The sequence below is a fragment of the Cariama cristata genome, unplaced genomic scaffold (assembly GCF_000690535.1).
Source record: "Cariama cristata isolate BGI_N322 unplaced genomic scaffold, ASM69053v1 scaffold42829, whole genome shotgun sequence".
NCBI classification, from domain to species: Eukaryota; Metazoa; Chordata; class Aves; order Cariamiformes; family Cariamidae; genus Cariama; species Cariama cristata.
In genome coordinates, this window is record NW_009635998.1 from 4,555 (window position 1) to 31,279 (window position 26,725).

The 26,725-nt window shown below is 40.4% G+C and overlaps 1 protein-coding gene across 1 annotated transcript in view; it reads right to left on the reverse strand.

The window, feature by feature from the left end:
- The window catches only part of GON4L (gon-4-like (C. elegans)), a 25,188-nt gene extending 328 nt beyond the window's left edge, over positions 1–24,860 (reverse strand). The window contains exons 1-28 of the mRNA XM_009707747.1: positions 24,672–24,860; positions 23,243–23,317; positions 22,836–22,886; positions 22,395–22,445; positions 21,519–21,614; positions 21,171–21,275; positions 20,186–20,356; positions 19,168–19,360; positions 18,298–18,399; positions 17,605–17,645; positions 17,196–17,299; positions 14,795–14,993; positions 13,824–13,910; positions 13,132–13,303; positions 12,266–12,410; positions 11,935–12,085; positions 11,147–11,263; positions 8,298–10,031; positions 7,442–7,685; positions 6,264–6,445; positions 5,540–5,737; positions 4,841–4,984; positions 4,218–4,361; positions 3,798–3,917; positions 3,410–3,523; positions 2,721–2,928; positions 1,009–1,801; positions 456–558 (exon numbers count right to left, since the gene is read on the reverse strand). Coding sequence (XP_009706049.1) covers positions 456–558; positions 1,009–1,801; positions 2,721–2,928; positions 3,410–3,523; positions 3,798–3,917; positions 4,218–4,361; positions 4,841–4,984; positions 5,540–5,737; positions 6,264–6,445; positions 7,442–7,685; positions 8,298–10,031; positions 11,147–11,263; positions 11,935–12,085; positions 12,266–12,410; positions 13,132–13,303; positions 13,824–13,910; positions 14,795–14,993; positions 17,196–17,299; positions 17,605–17,645; positions 18,298–18,399; positions 19,168–19,360; positions 20,186–20,356; positions 21,171–21,275; positions 21,519–21,614; positions 22,395–22,445; positions 22,836–22,886; positions 23,243–23,287 — 5,814 coding nt within the window. The 5' untranslated portion in view covers positions 23,288–23,317; positions 24,672–24,860. The remainder of the gene's footprint in view (positions 1–455; positions 559–1,008; positions 1,802–2,720; positions 2,929–3,409; positions 3,524–3,797; positions 3,918–4,217; positions 4,362–4,840; positions 4,985–5,539; positions 5,738–6,263; positions 6,446–7,441; positions 7,686–8,297; positions 10,032–11,146; positions 11,264–11,934; positions 12,086–12,265; positions 12,411–13,131; positions 13,304–13,823; positions 13,911–14,794; positions 14,994–17,195; positions 17,300–17,604; positions 17,646–18,297; positions 18,400–19,167; positions 19,361–20,185; positions 20,357–21,170; positions 21,276–21,518; positions 21,615–22,394; positions 22,446–22,835; positions 22,887–23,242; positions 23,318–24,671) is intronic.
- Positions 24,861–26,725: the final 1,865 nt, after the last annotated feature.

The window sequence follows — 26,725 nt, forward strand, 5'->3', positions numbered from 1 at the left end:
GAAATGGAAGAGCACTGGGTCGTTCTGTTTTCGTTGGAAGAACAGTTATATTTCTACTGACTTGCTGGTAAAAAACTGGCAGTTTGGGAAGATTCCTAGGCAGTGATATGCAGAATATTAAGAGACAAAACCTGACAGATTCCTTGTATTGAACTAGAAGGCTGAAGACCCAAGTAGCAGTCACGGAAACAATTCTGGTACCAAATATAAGGCCAGAATACCAATGGTAATGTTGTAAAAAGGACCACGGCAGTCATTTTTGGCTGCACCAGAACAGATCAGGGTTTGGTTTTGGTTTTTTATTTGCAACTGAGATCATTTTTCTCTGATGCAGCATCAAATGAAGGTTAAGTTTGGGAGAGTCATATGACAGCAAGCCTCCACCTTTCCTGCCTTTCCACCCCCTTTCCCCATTCACTGTAGCAGGCACAAGCTTTTCCACCCCAACCCCTCACCTCACTAGCAGTCTTGTTGCCCAGTTTCTGCGAGATGGCATGGAAGGTTTCCAGATGGGCTCCTTTCTCCTGACAGGTGGTAAGGATGACTCTGTCAGCCTCCCTACAAAACAGTACAACAGCTATGAAAGCAGCCAAAAAGAAGTGCTGACGCACTTCAACCACCACAAGCCTGAGAGGAGAACAATCGCAGAGCAAGTCCAGCAGGCTTGTTCCTTTACTACTACCACCACCACCAATCACAAGACATATCTCTAAGCAGAGCTGCATATAGCCTGTTTTTAAGCTTTCTGAAGGAGGAAAAGGATCCTTTCCCAGCCTGAAGTACTACAGTAATTACACTGCCACAAGCAGAGAGTGTTTCTCATAGGACTGAGATTGCAGCTGTGACGGACTGTGGTTAGAGGAAACAAGGCAGGACTATTCAAGGGCAGGGGGCAGAAGACATTAGGAAAATGGGAATACAAAATGAAATTAAAGGCTACTCTATATGAAAGCTGAAGCCAAATACTGAAAGCGCAAAGGATGTAAGATACAGTTCAGGCAGCTATACCTGGTCCAGAGGACAACCTTCTCCCCAGTTGAGCTGACTTTGCTGTTCTTAGCACACACAGTTGCTTCTGTGACTCGCTGCTGTTGCTGCTCCTCTTCCTTTTGCCCCAGGGAGGAAGTAACCACTCTATATTCTACCTGCTCAGAATGCTGACGCACCTGGAGGCAGTTGTTTGCATTTGACTTTAATCTGCTCTCAGGAAAATTTCCAGTGCAGCCCGTATCATCTGTTTCCAAAATGCAATTATCAGGGAATTGTGAGCTGCAGCTCTTAGCCGGTGTTGGTTTTCTACCCAGTGTTATCCAACCCTGCTTTGCTTCGGGTTTTCCTTCTGGAGGCAAAGGTAGTCCCTCAAATTCTTTCACACCTGATTTTGAAGCGTGACCAAACACAGCAAGCTTATCTGATGAATCAGAATTAAGCTCTTCAGTCTGACATAAACCCTTTCCAGAGGAGGAACTAGGTCCCGTTAAACCTTTTACTGTAGCAGAACGAGAAAACAGCAGCATATCTCTGCTGGGCCCAAGGGAAGCATCTGCATTTCCTTGATGTTGCTGGTTTAGTCCCTCGCTCCCACTTCCCACAGTACAAGGGCAGTCTTTGGTTTCTTGAGGTAGTTTTAGAGTAGCTTTTTGTAGATGTGTCCAGTTGGGGCCACTGATAGAAGGGTCACTGTGCTTTGCAGTATTCACAACAGCACTGACACCTGCTTCTTGAACTTGATTATCAGGCAGCGCAGCTCTTTCAGAAGACGTATGTCTGCTGGAGACAATCTTTCCTTCCAGGTGAGGTCCTGATAAGACACCCAAACAAGTTTAGACTAGCTGTTAGCAAGAAAAACTTCTGGAGGCTTTATTCATTTACTTTTTAAGAGATTTTTTAAATTTTATTATTATTCTAGAGTGTAACGCTGTAAATGAGAACACAGTTTGGGAGCAGCTTTGTAATTCTATCTGCAGTTTATCCATCCTGTACTTCAAAGAGGGCACTCTGCAGTCAATTTTTTTCACCATTGTGGTTACTACAACCAGCTGCTGCGTGAAGCAGTGATGAACACATGAAAAAGCTTAAGAGCATTGCCCAGAACAAAATTCTCAAGTGAAACAGACATTACTGCTCTTGGTGCCCTATTTACAAAACCACTATAAACTGGACATCAGGTTGCGTCACATTTAAACCACTATATTTAACCTGTGCATTGTCTCCAAGAGCAGCGTTAACTGAGACATGGTTACTGAAAGAAGGAAGAGATCTATTTCAGGTTGTTTATCCTGCAATAATCATGTTTCCCCTTGTCTGTACCAGACTGAAGGAAGAACAAGTAACATGAAGGAGATCATTTAAAGGAAGAATAGAGAGATGGTGATTTTGAGTTGCTCTGCTAAAATGAAAACTGGAAAAAAAACCCAGTATCACGGACTGGTAGTACCGGGAATCTGGATTAGTATGGTAGCAAGAGAAGCTTAAATGGACCCATCATTCTGAAAAGGGGAGAGTGTTTCTCTAGCCAGGAAAGCTTTTTTTGAAGTGAACACTCTGGATATATGCATGTTTACAGCATCCAGAGTGGATGAACACAAGGGAAAAAAAAGAAAAATATCATCTCATTAACTCAATAAATTTGCATTAGAAAGTCCTACACCTATTTTAATTTGTGTGAACCAGTTTGGAGACAAAGGACATACCTGTCTGTACACAAGACACTGACATACCTGAAGCCAGAGAGTCCACTTTCCTAGATAAGGTTTTTGTTCTGCTCTGGACCTCCTCTCCCTCATCTCTGTTCTCCAGGCTTTCTTCTGCAGGCTCCTTAGACATTCCAGAATCCTTCCCTTCAGGTTGAGGACTTGATTCTTGTTGAACAACCCTCACAGTCAGCTCTTGAGAATCTTTATTTTTATAACATTTGTTTTCACACACCTGCAAATCAACATATAGGCATACAATTACACATGTGGGGTATCAATTCAAACCTAACACCTCAGCCTTTGCTTCCTTGACCCTAACAAAGGCTTCAGTTTGGCAGTACGTTTGCATTTAGAAAGCTGACTCTTTCTTATTATTATGAACAGGGACAGTTCTTTTCACATAGTGGCCATACAAGCATCTTCCACGAAAAAAAAAACGCTTATTCTTAAAAGAACATAAAAATTAACGCTATTTAGCATAGCAAGGAGGGGCAGTAGAAGGAGGAGCAGGAGATAGACAGGGGAAGGCCAGGTAGGGCAGTCAGAGCTCTGAAGAGGGAGACGCCGCAGATCATCTTTTGATTTACTTTCTTGCTCAATACATTATTTTGGAGACATGAGGCCCGAAGCTGGACAGATCATCACAACAGGGGGACTCTAGGCAGGACTCTACTTTCCACTCACCACCGCAATGACTTGGCCTATCAACTAACCTTACTACTACAATGGCTGCAGGTCCTCCTTTTGCTTTTCTTTAGCTTGAGATCGCTACTCCCTTCATGGCAGGAACATGAACATTCCTTCATCCCATCTACCCACTCGACCTCCTGGAAACAGACATACTCCAGCTGACAAATGTGCATCGTACACAAAAATGACAGTCAGGGGAAGGTTAACCCTAGAGTAGCACTCTGCACACACCCGGAGAGAACTAAAGCGATTATGCTGCTAACAAGCAATGCACAATGGAAACATTTCAATCCCTTTTCTTCAAATCTTTTTAGGCTGTCATCATGTCTCTCGATAAGACACATTTACCCTCAGGGGCATGCATCTGCTCAGAGTCCAGACATGTGGACTAGTGACATAACCCAGGCCCACCTTTTCATTGTTCTGGCCTCCAATCTCTTTCCGCTTCTTATTTTTTGAGGCTGCATGCATCTTGGGTGGTTCATCCTCCTCTTCTACATCTGGCAAAGACACCTCTTCAAACCCATCAAACTACAAAGAGACAAACACACAAAAACTGCTCTATCGTGATAGCTCTTCAGCAGACCAAACTTCAATTTCACCATGATTTTCTGAATATTGAGCTCAGTTCCAGGACAATGACAAGTTCAATTATGTTAGAGATACAAATGCTGTAAAAAAAATTGAAAAGTTTGCTTCAGTCCACCAACAGCTATCCCACCCTGCTGCTTCCCTCTCTCTGGCAATGCAGCCTTAATTTGAGTTCAAGTTCAAACATGTCTAGTATCTCTACTTTTATCTTTTCTGGTCTTGGGGAAAAGATTGCTCCACCTCATACTCCTTCTCCTCTGTCCAGTTGATTTCCTCAAAATCTCCCATGCGGCTGGCTGAGGGCCGTAAGTGGTCAAAGAAAATGGAGAACTCATCCTGCAAGTGGTCATGTCCTTTCAACAGTTGCCACATTTGGGTCTTCAGCTGGAAGAGAGAAATCCAGAGAAACTGAGTGTTTCATTCCACATCACCATATTCCTCTCAAAGATTTCTCAAAGCAAGTGGAACATCAAGGGTTATTACACCTCCAACATGGAAGTTTATGTTTGCATCGGTACTACTTCATGAATATTTTGAGATCATTCCACATCCAGCTATCAAATTAGCATAGAAATATCTGTCCAAAATTCTAGGTAGACTCTGTTGGAGGCACAAAGCTAAAATTTCACCTGCAAGGTGATAAAAGCAAGGTGGAGGTAGGTAAGAGAGAGGAGACACACAGGCCAGTTAATTGTAAAGCCTCTTGAAGAGGCAGCTTCAATTCTCTACCATGTCCCACAGAGGGAGATCACATTTGATAAACTCTGGTGGTCTCAGAGCAGCACATGGGACCAGTGACGCAGGCTAGCTAATTGCATGCTCAGGGTTTTTGAGAGAAAGGAGATACCTGGATGTCTGATTACCTCTGCAATCTCCTGGGGGAGGCAGTCTGCACAACTCTGAAGAACTTTGATGATCTTTTGATGGTGGGCAGGATTTTCAGCAAAACAAATCTCCAGTTGCCTGAGGAACTTCCGGCTTTTTTCAAACGCTTGCTGCTCTTCAAACTGACCAAAAGAAAAAGATTCACCCCTCACGTTCAAGAATATATTTCCAAACATCTCTAGTTGGCTTAAGCAAGCTATAAAATGCCTGTCTTGCTATTTTTTTCCATTTATTGACACCCACTGCAAAACTGGGAAGAGGTAGAGAAACAAGAGCTTGTATAATCAATGCTTACATGAGCTATAAAGTTTTGCTTGAACCGTACACAGATAAGATAGGAAAATCCAGAAAGAACGTAACAGGTGAAAACTGTCTTACAAACTGGAAGGCTGATTCTTGAGACAAGGGAACCATTCCACTTGCTGTATCTGCACATTGTCTCTGCAGTCAGGTTCTGCGATGTAACTGGAAAAGGCTGATTCTCCACAGTAACACTTAGTATGAGACTTAAAACAAACACTAGACTTTTCAATTCTGATTAATAAAACAGCAAGGTAAGTAAATGATTTACCAGCTGTTTACCTTTCTTGCCCTAGGAAGAATTCCTTATTTGCTCACTCCCACAAGCATTCACATTGTCTGCTTAAAATTTGGTCTCCTCCTTTCATTCTACCTACCAGTCCACACTCCAAAGCTTGCTCTGGTAAAAGAAAGGCAGCAAAATCTGTGAGCAATTGTGGCCAGTCATGCAACAGTTTCTGTAAAGTGCAATAGAGATCCACAGCTGTTCGTTTGTCTGTGCTAATCTCAAACTCATAGATAACGCGAAGAAAATCTTCATACTTTCCAGGAACATGCTGCAAGGCTTCACGCACCTGTAAAGAGCAACAGACCTTTACAGGACTGCATAACATCCAGGAAGAAAACAAATTAATTTTGTAATCTTTGATCTCTTGCTCCTCATAATTTACACAGTGCTTTCAGTTTTGTTGAGCCAACCAAGTCTATTCCGTAAAGGTAAACTTGAACTGCTCACAAGAGAGAAGGGAACCAAATCGAAGACTATGAAATTCTGAAATTAAAAGAGTCCTGGTGTTGTGGATTGACTGCAGCCAGCAGCTAACTCCCCCCCCAGCCACTCGCTCACTCCCTGCCTCCCCCAAGCAGGACAGGGGAGGGAAGAGGAAGAGTAAAAGCAAGAAAACTCATAGGTTGAGATAAAAACAGTTTAGTAAGTAAAGAACCACCATATGGGGTGCTACGAAGAAAGATAACTCCATCCCGACCAGATCCAGTACGCTCAGTTAGAACTGGCAGTTACGTGGCTCAGGTAAGAACTGTGATAGAGGACTCAAAGCGCGCAGTGTTACTATTTCTGGGTTACATACTGGTCTGGCTTACCCTTGTTAGATAGGCTTGTGCAAATGCCAGATCTTTCTGTTCTCGCAGGGGATCTCTCTCCAGGATGTCTTCATCATACAAGAGGAGCAGCTTAGATGTATCTTTGCTAGCACGAGCCCGTCCTCTCTTATTTCTGGTTCTGTGGGAACTCCTGCTCTTCCCAGGGGCTTTTAGGTTTTCTCCTGTGAAGAAGCACACAGCAAGTTGTACAGGTACTTTTCATACATTCCCTGGGCTGGCAGACAACTGCTCTTCTAGATCAATATTGCAATAGAAAAGTAGGTTTTCAGAGTTAGTGACAAGTTAACTGTTTACACTCTCCTCTAAGTGTATGAGCAATATACTTTTCATTAGTCAGGCTAGCTAACATATTTTAAATTGGCTCTTTATTTTTATACCATCTGACGAGAAAAATCTCTGGATACAGCAACAAACCCAATCCTAGCTGTTACTCAGCTAGCAATCTACTAAGAACTAATAGATACATCTAACTGCGTACTAGGGGAAAAAAAAGAATTGTAGTGGGTGAACAGAGATACGATATGAGCGTCAGAGCTGGCTGTTAACACTTGCAAATTATTTTTTTAGCTTATTATTTACATGAATAGAGTTAACATCACAGATAAATAACTTGTGTCACATAATAGGGAATAAAACAGTGTACTACGAGTTGCTACATTGAGATTTTTATGTCTTTACATTAGGCATCTGTTGGTCGAATCGGCTGAGGTCCACCTCCTCAAAAGTTCACTTTTCGAATTCATCTACCACTTGCTAGATTCTGTTAAGGTATTATTTTACTTATTTTTCCCCAACATGACCTTATAACACAAAATTAAATTTAGCAAAGATTTGACTATTTAATATTGTTCTTATATAGGTATTGGGTATTAGCTGACAAACCACAAATCTTATGTCTGCAAATTTTTGAAGCATAAATGCATTACAATGGACTAAAGACACTTGGTTCACATGCACAAGGGCTTCTATGGTAAAAACTGCTTTTATAGAATTGCGACTGTGCTGAAAAATCTAATTTCCAGATGGAAAGCATCACTAAGCTCAGATACGCTAAGTGAAATTAAACCCAGATACAGTTTCTCCATTGTTTTGCTTTTAATGCAGAGAGCAGCTCTATTTCCCCATGCTCTGCGTAAAAAGAAACCCACAGAACTTACCTGCTGGCATTCTGTGGGCTTCCACCTGCGGGGTCATCTTTGTCAATGTGAAGGCAGATTTAGGTTCCTCTGATACATCTCCACATATTTCATCATCTTTCTGTAAACTCTCTATTCCTTCCCCTTCCTCCTCCTCCTCTTCCTCAGGCTCAGAGTTCTCTTCCTGGGAATTCTCTTCTTCAGAATCTCCTTCTTGGCTTAAACGTCTCTCTGTTGCAAGCCAAGTAAGTTTTTCCATTGTCTCCTTAGAAAGCAACAACAAAAAAAGGTCACATTGTTTTCTTCCAGTGTTTTCTTCCAGTTCCAGTCTGTTAGTTCAGGAACTAGCTCACCCCATCATAATTCTAACAGCCAATTTCACAGGTCAACATCTGACCAACTAGAGGGATTCTTTTGAAGGGACAGAATTCAACAACAACCAGAACTGCCTATTTTTGTACCACATACAAAATGAAATTTCAGAATCTGCCACTTATAAAAGCCTTAAGGTAGATGGGATTCCTTAATAATCATCTTAGCTCTTACAGGCTTGTTGGTATTGTGACCTGGAAAATAATTTTTACTTAAAGTACTTCTTATTAAAGAACAGCCTCAGTTGAGGAAGTCCTTACAACTCAGCAGAATCTGAATCTGTATATTTGCAAGATATTCCTTTAGCTTGGACTTAAAATCTTCTCAGAAAAATGTAGTGTCCAATTTCTCTGTAAAACAGCACAATACCATGCTATTATACAGTTAATAACCCAGCTTTCCAATTAGATTCAAATTGTGATTTGCTCTGACTCCACTAGGGTGTTTCAGGACTCTGGTATTTGTCATTAGCAAGCTTTTAGAAGTTTTGTTTGTTTGCTTTTACCTGAAGTTCTGGCACTGAAAGAATAGATTCTTCTGAGGCTGATGACATTTCTTCATCCTCATCTTGCGTAAAATCATCAAAGTCATCTTCTTCCTCTTCTTCTTGTCCTTCTCTCTCTCCTCCAGCTTCAGGGCCAGCTGGTGTCCCAACAGACTGGCCGTCTATACTGGATGAATCCTCTGGTCTTCCCAGTGGACTACTAAATTCTGCCTCAACATCTGCTGTGTAAGAAAGATTCTTTGGAGACTCACTGCTTACTTGTGGTCCAGCAACACCACCTACATCCATCTGCTGTTCACCATGGGGAGATGACTGCAAAGCCCGTTGTTCTCCCTTCTCATCACATGAACTATGTTCCTTTTTAATTTCTTTCAGGTCATTTGAACACGAACATGCAGCTTCCATGTTCAGCTCCTGGCCAAGACCCAGCATGAATTCCTCCTTCACTTCACCACATGAAAGATCCCTCTTCTGTACTGGATTTACTTCCTTGGTAGCATCATTTGACTCTTCAGGCTCAATTTTCACGGCTTCATCTGGATCTGCTAAATGAGGCAAAAGGTCCACAGACAATGGCTCTGAAGTGTTCTCATCTCCTTCTACCACTGCCCAGCTACAGCAGTCACTCTTATTCACCTTTTCCTGACTGCTATTATTTGAAGTGGCCGGATTTGTACTACACTCCTTCTTAGGGGAGACAGCGGAGCATGAAACGTACAACTCTGGGGGCTCAGCCTTGGGCTCCACTGTTGGACAGGTATTTTTGTTGTTTCCAGCAGGGCAGGAAGGAACCAGATTCAGCTGTTCTTCATTTTCACCAACAGATGTTGCAGAAAGACCAACAGGGTTAGGAGAGACTATCAATGAAGGGATTGAAGAAGTCACTAGAGGCTGATTTAATGGACATGGGAAAGTGGATGGATTTACCAATAAAGTTGTAACTGGAATAGCCTGAGTGCCTCTACCAACTGTTGTATTTATGGGCTGAATCATATTGCAACCATTGCCTATATTAACCACTTTCACTGTGGTAGCAGGTACGGTAAGGATGACAGGAGATGGCTGAATCAAAGGTGAAGTCTTTATCAGTGGGGCAGATTTTGTCCCTTTTTTCTTTTGGTATCCCTTGCGAACACAAGGTTTGCGTATTTTTGCTCCAGCCAAAGCTGGCAACATCAATTTTGGCTGAAAAGTTACTGGATTTGAGGGCACTAGAGCTGGTGATACAGCAGCTGAGAAACCTTGTCTGGAGTCCGAATGCGAAGTGGAGAGCACGTTCTGAAATTCCAAGCCATCCCCACTTCCTACTACCGCTGGAACATTCAAAGGCTGCACTCCTGGCACCGTCTGCATAACTGTAGCTGGCTGGATTAGCCGAGGAATCTGAACCATAACTTTGCTGGGAGGAGCTTCTGACTGGGACAACTTCACAGTTTTCTGGATGTTAACAGTGTTGGAACTGGGCTGCAGGCAAGGACTTGGTCGAATGAGGACAGGCTTCAGCGCTGAAGACCTCTGCCTCCTCCATGCTCTTCTAGAGAATCGATTGGCAAGGGGCTTTAGGGTCAGTACTAGTCCCTTTGGCATGAGTAGAGGGTATTTTTCATCACATTCTATGTCTGAAGTTTCCTTTCCTGACCCCAAAAGGACAGATTCTCCATCAGGTGAACCAGGCATCTCCCTGGCATCTTCTGCTAATTGCTTCAACTCCCCCTGAATGGAGGACAAACTTGCCTAAAGGGAACAAGAGTTTATTAGGCCAGTCCACAGGCTATTCCTCTATTACCACCTTCAAACAGCACCACAGAAGGCAACAGACAGCAACCTGCTTCTAAAAATAAAGCTTTTTTTTTTTTTACTTTATACTACTGTATATTACTTTATATTCACTGTATATTACTTGAGTTTTTTTTATATTAATGAGTTTTACTCCAAAGCCTTCAGAAGAATCTGAGAGCCTGAAAGAAACAACACAATTGAATTGCTTTAGAAAGGTTCCTTTGGTAAATACAAGATTTTGTGGGAATGAAGCTTCAATGTAACAATGAAATACAATGGGCGATTAAGAGAACTGGATTTTATGGCATCCGAGTCTAATTCTTTCCTCGGACACAGTCCTCCTTGACTGACTCGCAAACATAGTCACTATGCCTCCAGCTTAGTCTTCCTTGTACAAAGAATCTCAGAGAAAGAATCCTTACAAAGCATGAGATATCTGCGTATAACAAAAATAACAGCCACGCTGCGGGTAAAGATAACCTTAAAAAAAAACCTCCTCAAACCTCCAGATTTCTTCTTTCCTCTTAGAAGGTGAGGTTTTAAGGGGGAAGAATATGCCCTCTCTCGTGGCTGTAACACAGTGGGAAAGATTGCAACACTGCTAACCATAAGGCAAGGGTCACGCAACACTGATTAACAGATTAACAAAGCCAAATAACAAAATCAACACATCAAGCCAGAGACATTAGAAATATACCCATGTAGCAAAACAAGGATGTGACAAACAAACACTGTATGTCCATGATAACTTCAATCATGCACTGCAGCTGGCCAGACAAGCACCAAGAGTAGTGTATAATACTTCAGGATGCTAAATACTCCTGTTCTTGCTATGTTTACTAGCTAGACTCAGGGTTACACAGGCTCCCATGCAATACAATCAGACTACCTTTCGACTTCAGAACTGTAGGCTAACCGAACAACTCACTCTGGACCTAGGCTGTAAAGAAAGGAAAAAACAAAACAAAACAAAAAACAACAAAACAACGAAACAAAAAAAAAACCCTAAAAGAAATCAACCAACCACCAAAGAAAACCACCTATGCTGGATGAAGAATAGCAGAAACTACCTTTAGCCAAAATGGTAGGCAATGTTCTTCTCTCTCCACAGGTGGCTTCCACTCATTAGGATGGATTTCCTCACAGCACTTGAACAGAATGGGCAACTGTTTTGTCTTTTTATAGTACTATGTGGAGACAGGAAAGAATGCAAGACAAGATGACTGTGGTCAGATCACCTGTCCAATAACTGCTGGGATGCAGGATAAGGATTGTGCTCTGTGAAAGTGTTCATGTGAATAAAGCAATTCTCATCACTACTTTAATGAGGTACTACCCACAGAAACATTAAAAAAGAATAATAAAGGCAGAAGAAGAGCTCACTGCCAACTTGTCTTCTCTTGAAAGCAAGCATGAATGTGCAGGCATATTTGCTTTAAGTGCGTCTCATTTTTATTCTCTCTTCCACAGTGGCCATTAGCTTACGGGACAGGATATTTGGCCAGCTGGACCTTCCAGCCTGACTGGAGACAGTACTTTTATTTAAGCTTCACTACTCAAAGTTTATTTGTATGCATTTGTCAGGACTACTGAAGCCAGTTGTACTAGAACTGTGTGCAACTGCTGGGCTCTAAAGAGTCAAAATAGTAATATAAGTACTTGCAAAGTACAGAGGATAAGGTCTTTTTGAAGAAATCCTCATTGCTAATAAAAGGATGACATTTTCTTTTAAGAAAAATGTCAGCACATATACAAAAAGGTCTTTGGAACAAACAGCACATCTCTTCCTGTATAACAAACACCAATCAGACACACAAATCTGAAAAATACCAAACCATCATCTGAACGCATCACTTACTCTGATGATATTATCAGGGGCTCGATTCATATTGAGATTCTTGATTCGTACTGTAAGCTGGTGGGCAGTTTTTGTTGGCAAGAGATACTTGCTGATCAAAGGCTTTGGAAACTCTGTCCCTTCAAAATGTTTCAAACCTAAAGCTAATAAACTGAAGAAGGGAAGGGGGGGGAGGGGAAGAGAAAAAGCCTTTTAGACAGTATAGCAGATCGCTATTTGGATGTGCTGTTACACAACACACAGATATCCCAAAAGTTTGCATCCTAGAAATTCTCCTTAACAACGAAGTCTCATTTGTATTGCATTTCATTCAATAATTGTAAGCACCTACTTGTCCTCTGCCTTGGTGAAGATAATCTTGTCCCGGGGAGGGTTTGCTTTCAAGGAACATATCGGCAGTAACTCTGGATACATAAAGACTCTCCTTGTTGCCAAAATCCATGCCACTTGCTTTGGCAAACATGGAAATTCATTGGCTGTGAAAAGAATTAACAGATAAGGATAGACATATACGTGGGCAAATAATGTTTTCCATAACGGACTTCTTGAAAACACTGTTTCTTTTACTCCCTTCACTGTAAAAAGAGAGAGACTTTCTCCCTGGTTTTTAGAATTTGCATATTTCCTAGTTTTTGGCCGTAAGTTTACATCAGCAAAAGGTAAAATTATGTTCCCCATCCATCTTTTCTTTTGCTCTGTAATGAAAAAGCACCTCTAAAATGCTGTGTATTTCAAGCAGGTTCACTCTCGAGGTAGAAAAAAGAAAAAAAAAAAATCACAAAGCAAATATGTGAAACCAACAGTTTAGAGCTTTTGTTTTTTTACTAAAACACTCTAACGAAAGGAATATTTCCTTGATGTGTGTTCACCAACGCACTTGGAACAATTATTTCCAGTTTCTTGATGGACTTCTGCAGCTCAAAATACCATCTGCAGAACAATAAATGGCAGGATTATGTCAAACAAAAGTCAACAGTGCATATAACATGCCTTAATGTGCTGCAAGTTCAAGAAGCAAACAGGCAGTCAATAAAGCAGATGATTTATCTAAAAATACCTCACAAAATTTAAAGAAAAAAAAATGAAAAAAAATAATTCCAAACAGCAGCCTGAACAATATCTCATCTGGAGGGTGCATAGCATGAAGTAACTCTCACTGTAAATGCTTTCCCACCTCTTGTCCTTTCAAATACATACCACTCTTCTTCACAACTTTGCGAGGGCTCCAGTCAACTTGGACTTGGGCATGGAAATCTTCAATGAGCTGCAGTGCTCCCTTCAAGTTACATGGCTGGAACATTGTTTGAAATTTAGGATTGAACGAATGACGAAGGAGTGTAGAGCTTCGAGCGAAGTTACCAAGCTCGCTCTGCAAAGTCAAATACAGAAAAAGCTAAAAGAACATGCCTTTAAATGGAAGGTAAAGAACAAACACATGTAATGCAACAATGCAAAAAATAGAAGCTGGTGAAGTGATAGGCCTTAAAAAGTACAGTGTTACAGATCTTATTTTTATGCAGAACAATCTAGGAATAGAGGAATTTTTATTTATTTTTTTTTAATTCCCCTACTTTCCAGAACCTTTCAAGGTCCCAGAATGTTCACTAATTACAGAAGCTCTATTTTTTGAACTTTGTTTTTAGTATTTCAAAGAAAATAATAAAAAAAAATACAAAGACATGCCAATTCAAAGCACTGTTAATAGTCAGCACAATGTGAATTATTTCTTTAACTACTGAGCATGTTCACAGTAGGCTAACATCATTCCCTTATTGAGCGGCAGTCTCTCTCAATTTAATGGGATCAGTTAAATAAATGAAGCTCTCTAAATATCTCCAGTGAACAGCAATCATTAAAATTAATAGCTCTGATTTTAGACATATCCTTACCAAAAACATCCTGGTAGTACTGGCCTCTGAATTTAAAGCAGGGTTGGAACTTGCGAGAAGATGGATTTGAGTCAGAAGTTGAACATGCTTAAAGAATAAAATCAGACAAATGTGGTTTTTTCAGTGTATCAGAAATCCAAGAAACTGGGAAGCATAAGTGTAGAGGCAGAAGAAATATCTCCTGAGCACCCCAGAAATCACATTCTGACTTAAAAAAAAAAAACAAAAACAAACCCACAGAAAACTGAGGGGAGCCGCTGAAAAATTAAAAAGGTCATTTACTCTACAAGTCTAATGCAAGATCCATTTCTTTAGCTTGTGTTTCAGAGGTCTGCGTCCTTTCCCTGCTGCCACAGACTAAGACGTGACACTGTATGAGGTATGCAGAATAATAAACGACCACTCAGCAAAATTTGTATCAAGTTCACACAAAACCAGTGCACTTCGTGCTCATGAGATCAAGTTGATGGTAAGTCTCAAGTTTGAAGTCCTCTTGAACTTTGTATGGACATGGAAAAAAATTCCCTAAGTACAGCTTCTCATTATGCTGCTGACAGCTTTTAAAATGTTCCAACTGAATTTCTACACAGTTTTGCAAGGTAGGAGGAAGAAAAAAGAATCCAAACTACATCAAGAATAACAGTCTCAGAAAGTAATAAAGAAGTTGGTGAAAATGGAGCATTTTGACAGATTACAGCCAGAATTCAAACATGGCCAAGGCAGCTATCTCACATGAGAACAATACAGGTGCCAAGAAATAAGCTCTACTTTGCACATTTGATTTAAATTCTCTTCCAGTGTGGAATCAGGCATGTAAATAACACCTACTAAAGCTCCAGCTTCAAATGTAGGTTTTCCCATTAATTTCCTTAAGGAAGCACGCCAAAGTGGTTGCTGTACCATTGGCTTTCCCTGCTCCCCACAGTATACAGCAAATATTCATTAGGTCAGACCAGATAACATTTTAGTACCTGCTGCATTTGCTGCTGGAGCCTCTTTCTTTGCATACTGTCCAGAACAAGGCTCTGCACAGGCTTCTCATTTTGAGGTTTTGATTTTTCTATTTCTTGTGGTGCCTTGATCGAGGACTTTTTCATTCTCAACTGCTCAAGTTGTTCCTTCACCGTCCGGTGTTGTTCATTCAGTAAATTGGCCAGAGGCTCTTCAAATCTGTTTGAGATCAGGCAGACCAAAATCTGTTTGAGATCAGGCAGACCAAAAAGAACTCTACTACTCAACACTTTGACAGTATACTTCAACTTGAAAAAACAGTTTTATTTATACAGTTGACTTATAGATAAATCTTTTAATCTACCACAGCACTGTTGCAGTCCTGCGATGCAATGCTCCAACTGTTTATTCCAAGGACCGTTACCAGTCTTGTCCACCATTCCCAATCATATCTCATTTACGTTCCACTCCAGTGCTCAGATAATCTCGACAGCAGTCAGGATCTAAAATAATCTAGAATATATTGGAACCAAGCCTATTTAACTTATATCATCAGGCAAGGTCTGAACCCAAGGTATTATGAGTGGTATTTTACCATGAGGGTCTCCAGAAAGATCACACACTGACGCAAATGCTGTTACTTTAAAAATAAATAAATAAATAATGTAAGTATTATCTAGCTTTATGCAGAATACTCTACTAGATACCTGCTGATATTATAGCAAGAGCTACTCCTGTAGCAGAAAAGAGGATGTACATATTACCGTCCTTTCAAAAACAGCTTCAACTATCCCCTGCTTTAAGATATTTAGCCACACTAGTTGATATTCTGATTTCTGCTAGTTATCAGTTTTACTTCTGTAATATGCCCGAAGTCAGTTATAAATAAAGTTGTTCCACAATGCTTCAAATGCAAGGTATCATAAAAACAATAAATCTAGCAAATTGATATTTTGCCACAAAACAACTTTAAGAATCCTGTATACAGACAAAGCTAGGGAAGAAACAACTGGGAGAACCGCCCACCAAAGAAAAACAAATACAACTAGCCATTATCAGAGACAAACGCAAACAGATAATAAGAGAGAACATAAAGTTTCCCTGCTTTTAGGCTGTAGCTGGTTTAAGAATTGCGGCACTCCCCTCTGGTACTGCTCATCCCAGAGAGAGCATCAAGAAACTCCAGCCTTCATTTTAGCTCCTTTCCCAAACAGATACAGCTTGATCTCGAGCTGATCTGCCCCATAAACAAGGAGACACCATTCATACCGCAGTTAACCAATTACAGAAGCTGGCTAAAGGTTAAGGTTAAGTAGAGCAGTATTATTACCTAGAAAGAAACACTGAAATCTTTTCCTCTTCAAGGCACTGTTTCAAGTATAACTCATACCAAAAATTATCAAAAGTCAATTTTCAAACTTTATAGTTGCTCCAGACCTAGGCCTCAGCTATCTTATGCAGTCTTTTTCCTTAGAAAAGACCACCATTACATCTAAGCTATTTACTTAAAAGACAAGGTGACACACTTGGTCAAAACACCTCCTCAAGCGTTTCTTGTCATCAAAAAAATGGAAGGGCAGTAAGTGAACTTTACCCCTCCCTTTAACAATAAAAAAAATTTTAAAAAGGGAAGAAAACTATTATTTTTTCTTAAATAATTTCAGAACACTATACCCACCACCACAGTGTAAAGCACAAGAATTAAAAGAGCTAGAGTGGCTGTCACTTTGAGGTTGTGACCTTCTTTGCACAAGTCCTACATAGCTTTGATCACATATGCAGCAACACTCCAGTATCCACTGTTTCTCTACCCATTGCTTTGAAGTATCATCACCAGTCATGCAATATCCTGCTCCACTAACTATTGTTTAACAGCTGAACTAAGTGACTTAGCACGTAGTGAACCAATTTTTTCAGAAGAATTAGTCTAATATAGTGGGGATATTTGGATGAATTTGAGAAATAAACATAATTTAAATACACAGGGACAGTATATATAGCATGGAGATTAAAGAAGTAGGAATAGAATCCTCCACTAAAGATGCTGGCTCGTTGGAATAGATCATCATTCTGAAAGACCTTGGTTGTTTTCAGCTATGATACAGAACAGCCAGGACCTATCTTTCACTGCAGGCATTCTTGCTGTCTCTTTCTGAACAGTTACTTTTTCACTGCTGTCGTCATCTTCTTCAGATGCAGCACAATCAGGAAAGTCACAGGTGGCAGACAGAAAAAAAGACGGTCAAGTTAAGTGTTCAATCTCATAAATAAAAATGGCTTGGAGCTTTCAAAACGGTGACCTGTGCTGAAAAGGCATTATCTCTTTGGTGGATGGCACAGTACAGCTGCAGATAACCATAGGCTTTTTATCATTACAGAGTTATTATTATTAATGTTATGACCATAACCAAATGATCCTACCTAAGTGCCTGTGGTGTATTAAAATTAGGCCGTGACTCTGTAACATTATCTTCATCTTCTGGACCTTCATCTTCCATGTTCGAGAAACCCATCTCATCCTGAAACTGACAACAAATGCGTAGCTACAGCCAGGAACAGAAAGCTCAAGTAGTACATTTACTCCCAAAAGTCTTTAGCTAATAAAGCTCATGATGATCATCTTAGCACAGACATTCACCTCTGCAGTGACTTAAGGAAGTTCCTATATACGTTCCTTCCCAAGGCTAAAAATTATGCTTTTATGATAGGGCCCTTTGCACATAGTCAGCACTAAGCATTTTACAGAGACCACCCCTTAACAGCTTTAGAGATTTCATGTCAGATCTGAGAAAGATCTATTCTCCAGCGCTAATCCCAATTTATCACTTACTGTCTCAAATAGCTCCTCCATCAGTTCATTCACTTCCTTTTCTGCAAGTAAAATTAGAAAGAAAGATGAAGATTCCTTTTCCAAGAAACATTTAGCAATCTTGTCATAGTATCAAGTGATTAAAGGAATCTCTCTTGCAAAGAGAGGACCAAGAAGGAAACGTCCCTGATATTATATCCCTTTTTAATGCTGGGCCCCAAAAAAACTTCAGCTGAGACTGGTTTGATTCAAAAATATCATATAAAGACTAATTTTCAGAATTAAATTTAAAGTTATGTTAACCTGTAATAAGATCTAGAACAAGTGTGCTTTATTGAGAAGATGAAAAGTGGTAGGTTTATAAAACTAACTCGAAGATTGTGAGGACTTGGAGAAAATTTAATTACTCTCAAGTCATAAGGCAAGCATTAATTTCTGAATTGGCTGAAGCTTTACGAAAGACTGTGCTATCACATAAGTATTATTCTTCAGTCTTTGCTGTGGAGTAAAGTTGCATCTGATAGCACAGCAGCTCTGGCTAGATCCTTTCATGTATTCAGAGAAAGCCAGCTTTGCATAGAAAAGCCGTTCAAGTCAGTATGCGGATTTTTTTATATTAGCCTACACTACAAAATCTTTGCAACAACACGCTCACTTTTCAAAATGAATTACTAACTGAAACAAGAAAGGAGGTGGGATTCCCAAAGGACTTACTGGTAATTCTCACAGCACGATCATTTCTGAAGTCTTCTGTATCTGGTTCATCCAGATCTTCCAGGAAGTTGTACTCAGGGTCATCATCATCATCTGCCTCATCTAATAAGAAGCATGTTTTGAAACGTCATTACCCTGCCCCAAGACCAATCAGCTGCCAGGAGCAGAAGCACTTCATTTACTGCCTGATCTGGCACAAAGACGGCTAGGATTACTGCTTGAAGTTAACTGTATGTTCCTTTTTATGGAAGCAACATCAAGCTCATCCCTCTTCAAACTGAGCTACTGGCATCCTTATTTGTAGCCATTCCCATTTAGAAAAGCTGGATTTATTCTCTGTGACCTGAGTTTCAGTAAAATTTAGAAAGAGTGAAGTAGTATTATTTCAACTTGTGTTTTATATTTAATTTGCACAACCGTAAGCAACAGGTAAATTCAGGACAAAAGGAAGCCAAGCCCCAAAGCTTGTTCTTGTTTCTTCTCAAAGAAGAAAATAGTTGTTTCTACCAAAACAAGTCATGTCCCTAACAAGAAGCATGACACACACATATAGATTCAGATAAATGAATGTTGCCAGCTTCATGACACAGCACAATGGATTAAGGGCTGAAACATAACTTTTGTTTACGGTTGCCAGTTACAGCATGCGTGGGCTAGTAAAAATCTACAAGCGAAACAGCTGAAGTTAAAAACCCCCACAAACGTCCATGGAGAAGATGAAGAAAGCTGATGGCACGCAAAACACATCCATATTACTAAACAAGATAATGGCTGCAGCTAAGAATATCAAGTATAAATAGAAAGAAAAAGCTCCAGGCTTTCAATGTAACCCCCAATTCCAGTGAACAACAAGAAAAAAATCTGTCATACCTTCATTCTCCACATCATCGTTCATGAGCCCTCCAAGCCACCTTTTCCATTCTTCATCATCTGCAGTATTGGGATCATACATATCAGGTGTGATATCTGGGGCTCGGAGCTCAGCCTCCAGCTGACCAAGAGGAACATCCTTCAGTGGCCTCTTAGATCGGGTTCGGAAGGCAATGAGGCTGTCTTCCAGAGACTGAAAGGTGAAGGAAAAGCAGAATGGAATTATAATGTCTCTGCTTTCCTCAGTTTTTTTGGAAGTGGAGTTTTCAGCCCAGCCAAAAAAGTCCAATACCAAAAATATTACATTCCTGCCACAAAGCATCATTCACTTTGGTACTCTGAGAAAGCTAAACTTTCATTACTCTCACTATTAAACTGCTATTGTTTATAAATATATTATTGTTCACTTATCTCCTGTTAAAGTCTTATCTGCTACCAAGGAATATTTCCAATATTTGATTCTTTCACGTATATTTTACTGTGTTTGCCCTCTTTGCTATCTGAAATAATCTTGAGCAGCAGCACAGGATTGTCTCTTCATGACTTCTCACCCTTGCGCAGTAACACAGATCAGTAATATTTTTCTTATTATTAATATGAAACAGTGGTTCTCTTCACAACCAAGCTTCCTCACGCGTTAATAGTATACTTGCCTGCATAAGATGACAGAGTATCTTTCAAAATTAAAACTATTCTCATTAGTTATGTAAATGTCAGAATTACATTTAACAGCCAAAACAATGACAGTGAGAGATTTACGAACATACATAGAAAGTGTGGTTATGATACAAGAAACTAAAAGCATACCTCACTAACAAGACTTCACTAACAGCTACCTCTATTCTCTCACAGAGCTAGCCTCCTACACACTATGGAAATTCAACTTATTATTTAAAGTTATAAAAGGAGAGCAGAATGCAGTAAAAGTAATAGCAGAGAACATCAGGAAGCTACCCCCTTTCTAATAAACTTTACTCAAACTAAAACCACACCATTATAGCATCCCCAAAACCAGTACCTGGTAAGAATCCATGCATACTGGGCTTGAAGCCAATTCTTCATCCACTGCATGCAGTTTCTCCATGAACGTGCTGTCTTTGTTTTGCTTTGGTTTAGGAGGTGGCGGTGGTCCCATGGGAACTACTTCAGCACTAATATGTCTAACAACAGGTGTAGTAACCTTCTCCATCTAATTAAAAACGCCTTTGTGTTAAAAGGTTTTATTTAGAATATAAATTTCCAAGAACAGAGTAAGTCTCTTTTCCTGCTTGACCAGAATCTAGCACAATGGAAACAAGAGAAACGCTTCACAGAAGGAAACGGATTCTTCATATTACACTTTGATTTTCAGAAAGTACAAATAAATTTACTATTCAAAAGACTTGCAGGAAAGGAGACACTTGGAAGATTTGAGTATCAGTCTGAACATTATTAGAGCTGATAAACCTGAACACTAGTAATTGTGGCACGCTCCCAACCCTCCCAAAACGTGGAAATATCAATACATTATTGCTCTTTCTCCGATTCTGGTGTCAGTGGTCAGTTCTCACAGTCACTCTCATTCTTGTCTGCTGATACTCGGCTCTTATCACACTGCACATATGCTTTCTACTGATTTGACAGTGCATGCAGTCACCACAAATACCTTTATGTTTTTATCAAAGTCACTCTCCTAAGCCAAGCAGGGAAAGCAATTATCCTGCACTCCCCTTAAAAATAATCAGAAAAAAAAAATAATTCATTATCTGAAGAACAGCCGACTGTCTCCATTGCCAGTGCTTTTTTAAGTACTTGTGTTTACTTTAAACTAAGCTCTTTTCTGCAAGTGTTGTGCTTCACTGCTTACACAGGAACCATTGCAGTGGGACCCTAAGGCCACACAGGACCTGTAATGTCACCACAGCTTTAAGTAATAATATGGTTTTTTGCTTTTGCGTTAATAATTTAGGAATAATGACTGAAAGTTGTTTCTAAAGAAAGAAAAAACTCTCTTGCAAGTTTACCTCGCAGAGTGTCCCTCCCTCTTCATCAGATGATCGCCTTGTCCTAGATCGTTTTGCTCCCCGGGGAGAGGAAGCAGTGCTCTCTACATCACTTTCCAGTAAGCTCTATAATGCAAAAGATACAGAATGCAATCAAACAATCATGCCACAATCAAGCATTGCTTCAACTAACATTCCAAAGACTCTTTTCCAGCCAAATGAATAACATAGCATTGAAGAAAGATTACTTGAAGGTCTGGGACAACTTAAAAGTTTTCAAATGTTAAAATAAACAGAGCATTCTACTGCCTCAAATATGCAGATAACTCCATGCTGAACAGAACAGATCTTTGTACAAGTCGCATTTACCTCTTCTGCAGTCTCATCCTCATCCTCATCGTCAGGCTGGTATTCTTCATCAGATGAATCATCTTCCTCAAGAGGAATGTCCACAAACTGAGGAGGCTGCAACAGAAAAGAAAGGTGACAACTTTTTACAGGCAAGATAAAAGAGTTGCACTCTAATGGTGCACTATCAGTTCCAAGATTTCTAACTGAGGAAATATCCTGAAGCTCAGAAAGGAAAGACACTACTGAAAAAGGCTGAAGAAACCAAAGAAATTACTAAAGTAAGATCGGTAAAGCAAAGTAGTTTGAAAAGGTGCAAGAGTGGGCACAAATGATTTAGCATTTATATGATGGAAACACTGCACGAGCAGACGCTCTCTCAAAGATATGTTTCTAGTACTTGAACAGCCATTCACTCCTGCTACACTGTTGAATCCTGCCTACACCTAGATAATAAATCTTTTGGAGCAGGCAGAGCTCAGAAAAAAAATTGAGATCCAGGCCCTATTTCCAGGCAGTCCTACAGTATATAAAACAGTTCCAGGGAGGAGCATCTTGCAGCATGAGGTGTGGGCAGTGGCATTCACGATCAGGAGTTTCACCCAGGTAGAGGCTGCTGCAGTACCAACATGGGAAGCTGGACCACCCCAGGAGAAAAGACACCCCTATGGCATGTCATCATCTCATCATGTTCTGCCTTCCCCTGAAGGCAGCTCTTTCGGGCCCTATGTGCACCTGCTGCTATGTTAACCGCCTTGCATACCCTGTTCGCAATGCTCCTGGTCATCAATACTCCCAACATGCTAGACATGAGTCTGCTCCACCCCTCCGAAGGATTCCTTGCTCAGCAGGGTGCCTCTAGCATGGTCTGCAATTTCCCAGCAGTAGTTCACTTACCTTCACCTCATTTGCCTTCTTAATTGGAGAAATATTCCATGTTGGAATCACCTAAAGATAGCAAAACCACTTTTAACTGTCTCTGTTGCACAGCTTAGACCATCAGTTAAATCAAATGCATACTTGAGCTTGAGGCTTTGTGCTTCAAAGTAGCCAAGTAACAACAGACTTCAAACAAAGGCTTTCTATACTGCCCATGTGATCTTTACAAGCAATAACGTTAGTATAATGGATACTGTCAATGCACTGCATTTTCTAACTCTGACCTGGTTCTATTCTGCTAATCTAAAATGAAATCTTTTTTACATTGTTTTAACCTATTTTTTCATTTTAAGAATAAATCACATAAAAGCACACTTTACACCTCTTTTAGATGACCCAACAATCAAACCCATTTGAGTATGGGGAGGGTGCAATAGTAACAGTAGATGACGCACTTACCACTCCTTTCTCCACAACTTCCTTCAGTTTGGAACGAGTCATTTTGGGCTCCTGAGAGTTTAAAACAAGACAACAGCAACCTATTCAGCTGTTTTCCTTAACTGCAAACTTTTCCCCAGCAACTCTTTACTACAAGAGTTTTCTCTTTTTAAAAATTCATTACCTTTTAGGCATGGTGAGAGTGACATCAAAAATAACACCTCATAATTCTGTTTCATAATTTAAACTTATACACAGACATTACTCACTTCAACCAGGTGGCAGATCTGGTAATGAAACGTAAGTTATCGTACTACCTATTCTACCTATTCTCTCCACACCACATCATGAACCAAGAAGATAGACTGGTGGAAGTATCATACGTTTGGAACAACTGAAAAACCAATCCGAAAAAGCTTTTTACTTACAAACAAAGGTATATCTTCTGTCTCACTGATGGCTGCTTTCATCATGGCAACCACATGCTCATTTGTGATCACTTCCTACAGGAACACACAAAAAAGTATCCTTTATATTCTGTTTCTTAAAAAGAAACAGACTTAAGGTTAAAATAAACTAGCTGGAAACATGATGGAAAAATATTCAGTGTACAATATACTTTGTAATTATACTATAATTTTAAAAGATTGTTCAGTGATTGGACTGAATTTTCTTCTGATAAGAAAACAGAAAGTAAGCACAGCAGTGATAAAAACATTTGCACGAGATTCTCTGTGAATGTTCCATAGAACAGATTTCCAGCAGAAGGAAAGAGAATAGTCAAAACAAAAGCCCACACCAGTTTCCCTTCCCTCATGTCATGTAATCAGTAAAATGTGCCAATCCCAGCCACATGAAAAATGCTGCTATGAAGCTGCAACAGAAAACTTAAATCCTTAAGCACTCACAGGCTTCCAAAATAGTAAGGGTCTAAATCTCTAGAGAAAGTATGTAATAATCCACTCCTTGACTGCGCTGCATCACCTCAGAAAACACTGTATATATTTAAAAGATATACAGGAAGGCAGAAGAGCCCCAGCATCTGTGACTACATTTTCTGAATGCCACCATAAGGTTCCAGGGAAGGTAGGCGACTGTGAGATATTTACAGCCCTTCCACAGCACCATGTGACAGAGAAAGGCATTAATTTATGGCACTTGCACAAAATCAGCTAGTGAATCTACCCAAAAGAATCATGGCAGTCTCCAGGTTGTTTGCCACAGGGATGGCAAAAAGCAGCACGATTTTTGATCCTGTGGAAAAATAAATACTATTGCTCTCCAGACCCTGCTTATGGGATAAACTGCAATCAGAGTTTCACTACACAGCTGTGACAGCACAGATACTCTTCTTGCAGTTCCTTTCTAACTGGAAGTTGTGTGATGGGCTAAAAGGTTGGTTAGGATCATTAACTAAGAGTAATGCATTCCTGTCAGCAGCACTAGAATTCTATCAGGACTTTATCATGAAACAGTTCACTCAAAAAAAGAAAGAGTGAGTTCACAGTCTACATCTCCCCACCTGGAACCAGACGCATGCATTTTATTTCAATTAGTCCTGCTACTACTACTATAGTACAGTAAACCAGACCCATTCATCATTGCAAATAAAATGTAAATAAATGGAAGTCAGGGAGCAACACCTACTACCAAAGCCAGGTCTAGGTAACTATAATATACATACACCATGATTCTCTCTTTATAGCTTTTTATAGGAGAGATTAGGATGTGGGTGTGTACCAAGTCCTCCTTGTTCACGGAATCAATTGCTACCACCAGTACTATACTTGTCTAGACTGCACTTTCTTAAAAAGCTGGGCACTTCTCTGTTCCCTGTCATAGTCCCACTGCACTCACATGCAGGATGTTTCGCACGTTGACAACTGTCAGGTTATGTTGTTTAGCTCCATCTTCTAAGGTGCGATCAAGGGTATCATCTAGCTTGATGTCACAAGACAAAGATCCCTCCTCTTCTTGAATTTTCTCTTCTCTTTTCCGTTTGGTTGCCTTCCTCCTCCTCTTCCTTCTCTCAATATCCTCTCCATCTTGCTCCTCTGAAAATTAATAAAAATGGAACCTAAAAATGCAGATACTTCACATCCAGCACATGCTACCAGTATGAGTCAAAAAAAAAAAAAAGCAGCTAGAATTCTGCAGATACTGAAGCAGCAGCAGTTTTCCAACAGCTGATAAGGACATCACCCAAACGGAAATGGCTATAAGAACCAGAAACAGTCTTTTTGAAGGACGGATTCAAATTCTGCAGGACCCGAGTCAGTCACATTAGACAAGCAAATAAAGGTTGTGTGTTTGCCGTCTCTACTAGATTGATTTTATAGAATGGTCTCGGCAGCCTTTCCGTGCCTTTTCCAGAAGGAGGTATTTTAAGTATGCCATCAAGATTAAAACAGTTGCAAAAAAACTCCAGGCACCATACAGCAAGAGCAGATTACAGTTTCCAGGATTTACAGTTTCCCAGGTGGCACTGTTTTGCTGACTTAGGGAAATGAAAGAATCATAACTTCCTCTGAAGGAAAGTAGTCTTTTTAGTAACTTAAAATTGCAGAGATCAGCTCCAGCAAGACTCACTTGAATACTTGTATTTAGCCACTGAATTACAGAGTACAGGATGAAAACTTCAAAAAATGTCGCATCTAAACAGCCGCTGCTGTGGTGTACACAATTCCAGAGTTCTGCATCTGCTGTATCAAGTCACAGGTCTGTAGCTTGCACAAAGCTTACCCAATAGAATAAACAGCCCCAAACCTTCATTTTCCTCAGCAGTCTGCTGGGATCACTCACCAGCTCTGGTGTTCTTCACTGGCTTCATCATGGTAGGATTTCTAACAGTCAGTTGCAAAGAACTTCTCACTGGAGACTCCTGCACTGCAGACTGGTTTTCAGTCAGATAGGGATCTCTCTGCGAATTCACTTCCACCTCTGTATAGAGCTTAGGTGTTTTCTCTGTAAATAGTATACACTAAGTTGTAGTCAGATATGCCATACAGACACAGCAGAGCAAAGTTAAGAGGCTGCTGCCATTCCAAAAGCTTATCATGACCCATTAAAATCTGTTAAATCAACTGCACGAGTCTAATCCAGACTGTGAAAGTGATCTGGATACACTGAACACTGCAGCAGCAGCCGCCCCATCCTGCTGGAAACAAATCCATGCGAAGAGATCCCTACCTCCAGCTGTTTCAGCCTTGCTCCCTCCACTATGAGTTTGGCACAGCTACACTCAAAACCATTCCTGTCAAATGATCCAAGTGCAAAAAAAGGATGATTTGTTTAAAACATGGTTGTACTCCCTGTTGTATGAATGCAACTGCAACAACAGAAATGAGCGGCTAGGGGCAGACAAGTTATTCACAGATAGAACAGCACAGCTGACCACAACCTTAGGATGCAGTTTCACAGCCACCTTAGGCCAATTTAAAACCACACTACTGCTGACAGGAGTGGCTACAAACCCTTCCCGCTCCTATTCTGCATAGTCCTTGAAGTTACACAGGCCTAGAAAACAACTGTGAACTGACCTCTCTTCCACTTCCCTTTCTTCTGACAGAAAGTCAGCTTTCAGTGAAATCAGTGAGCTAATCACCACAGCGCAACAACACTTCTCACAAGGAAACAAGGAAGCACTATCCCTTTTTGCTGCAGCCGGTAGATAGATGATCTTACTAGCTTACAATGATCATTAAAAAAAAAGCTGAAGCCTGAAGTTTCATGAACACCTTAAGCAGTATGAAAACACATTGTCACCCCATAAAACCAGCTCCCCGACACCACAGCAGTTGCTGCTCTGGGCTCGTACAGCTATTTGTGTAGCTGCACAGAAAATCAGATCAGGGAGTTGATCCAGAGCAACAGCACCCCCACATTTCCCACACACTCCTACTTTTTTTGCC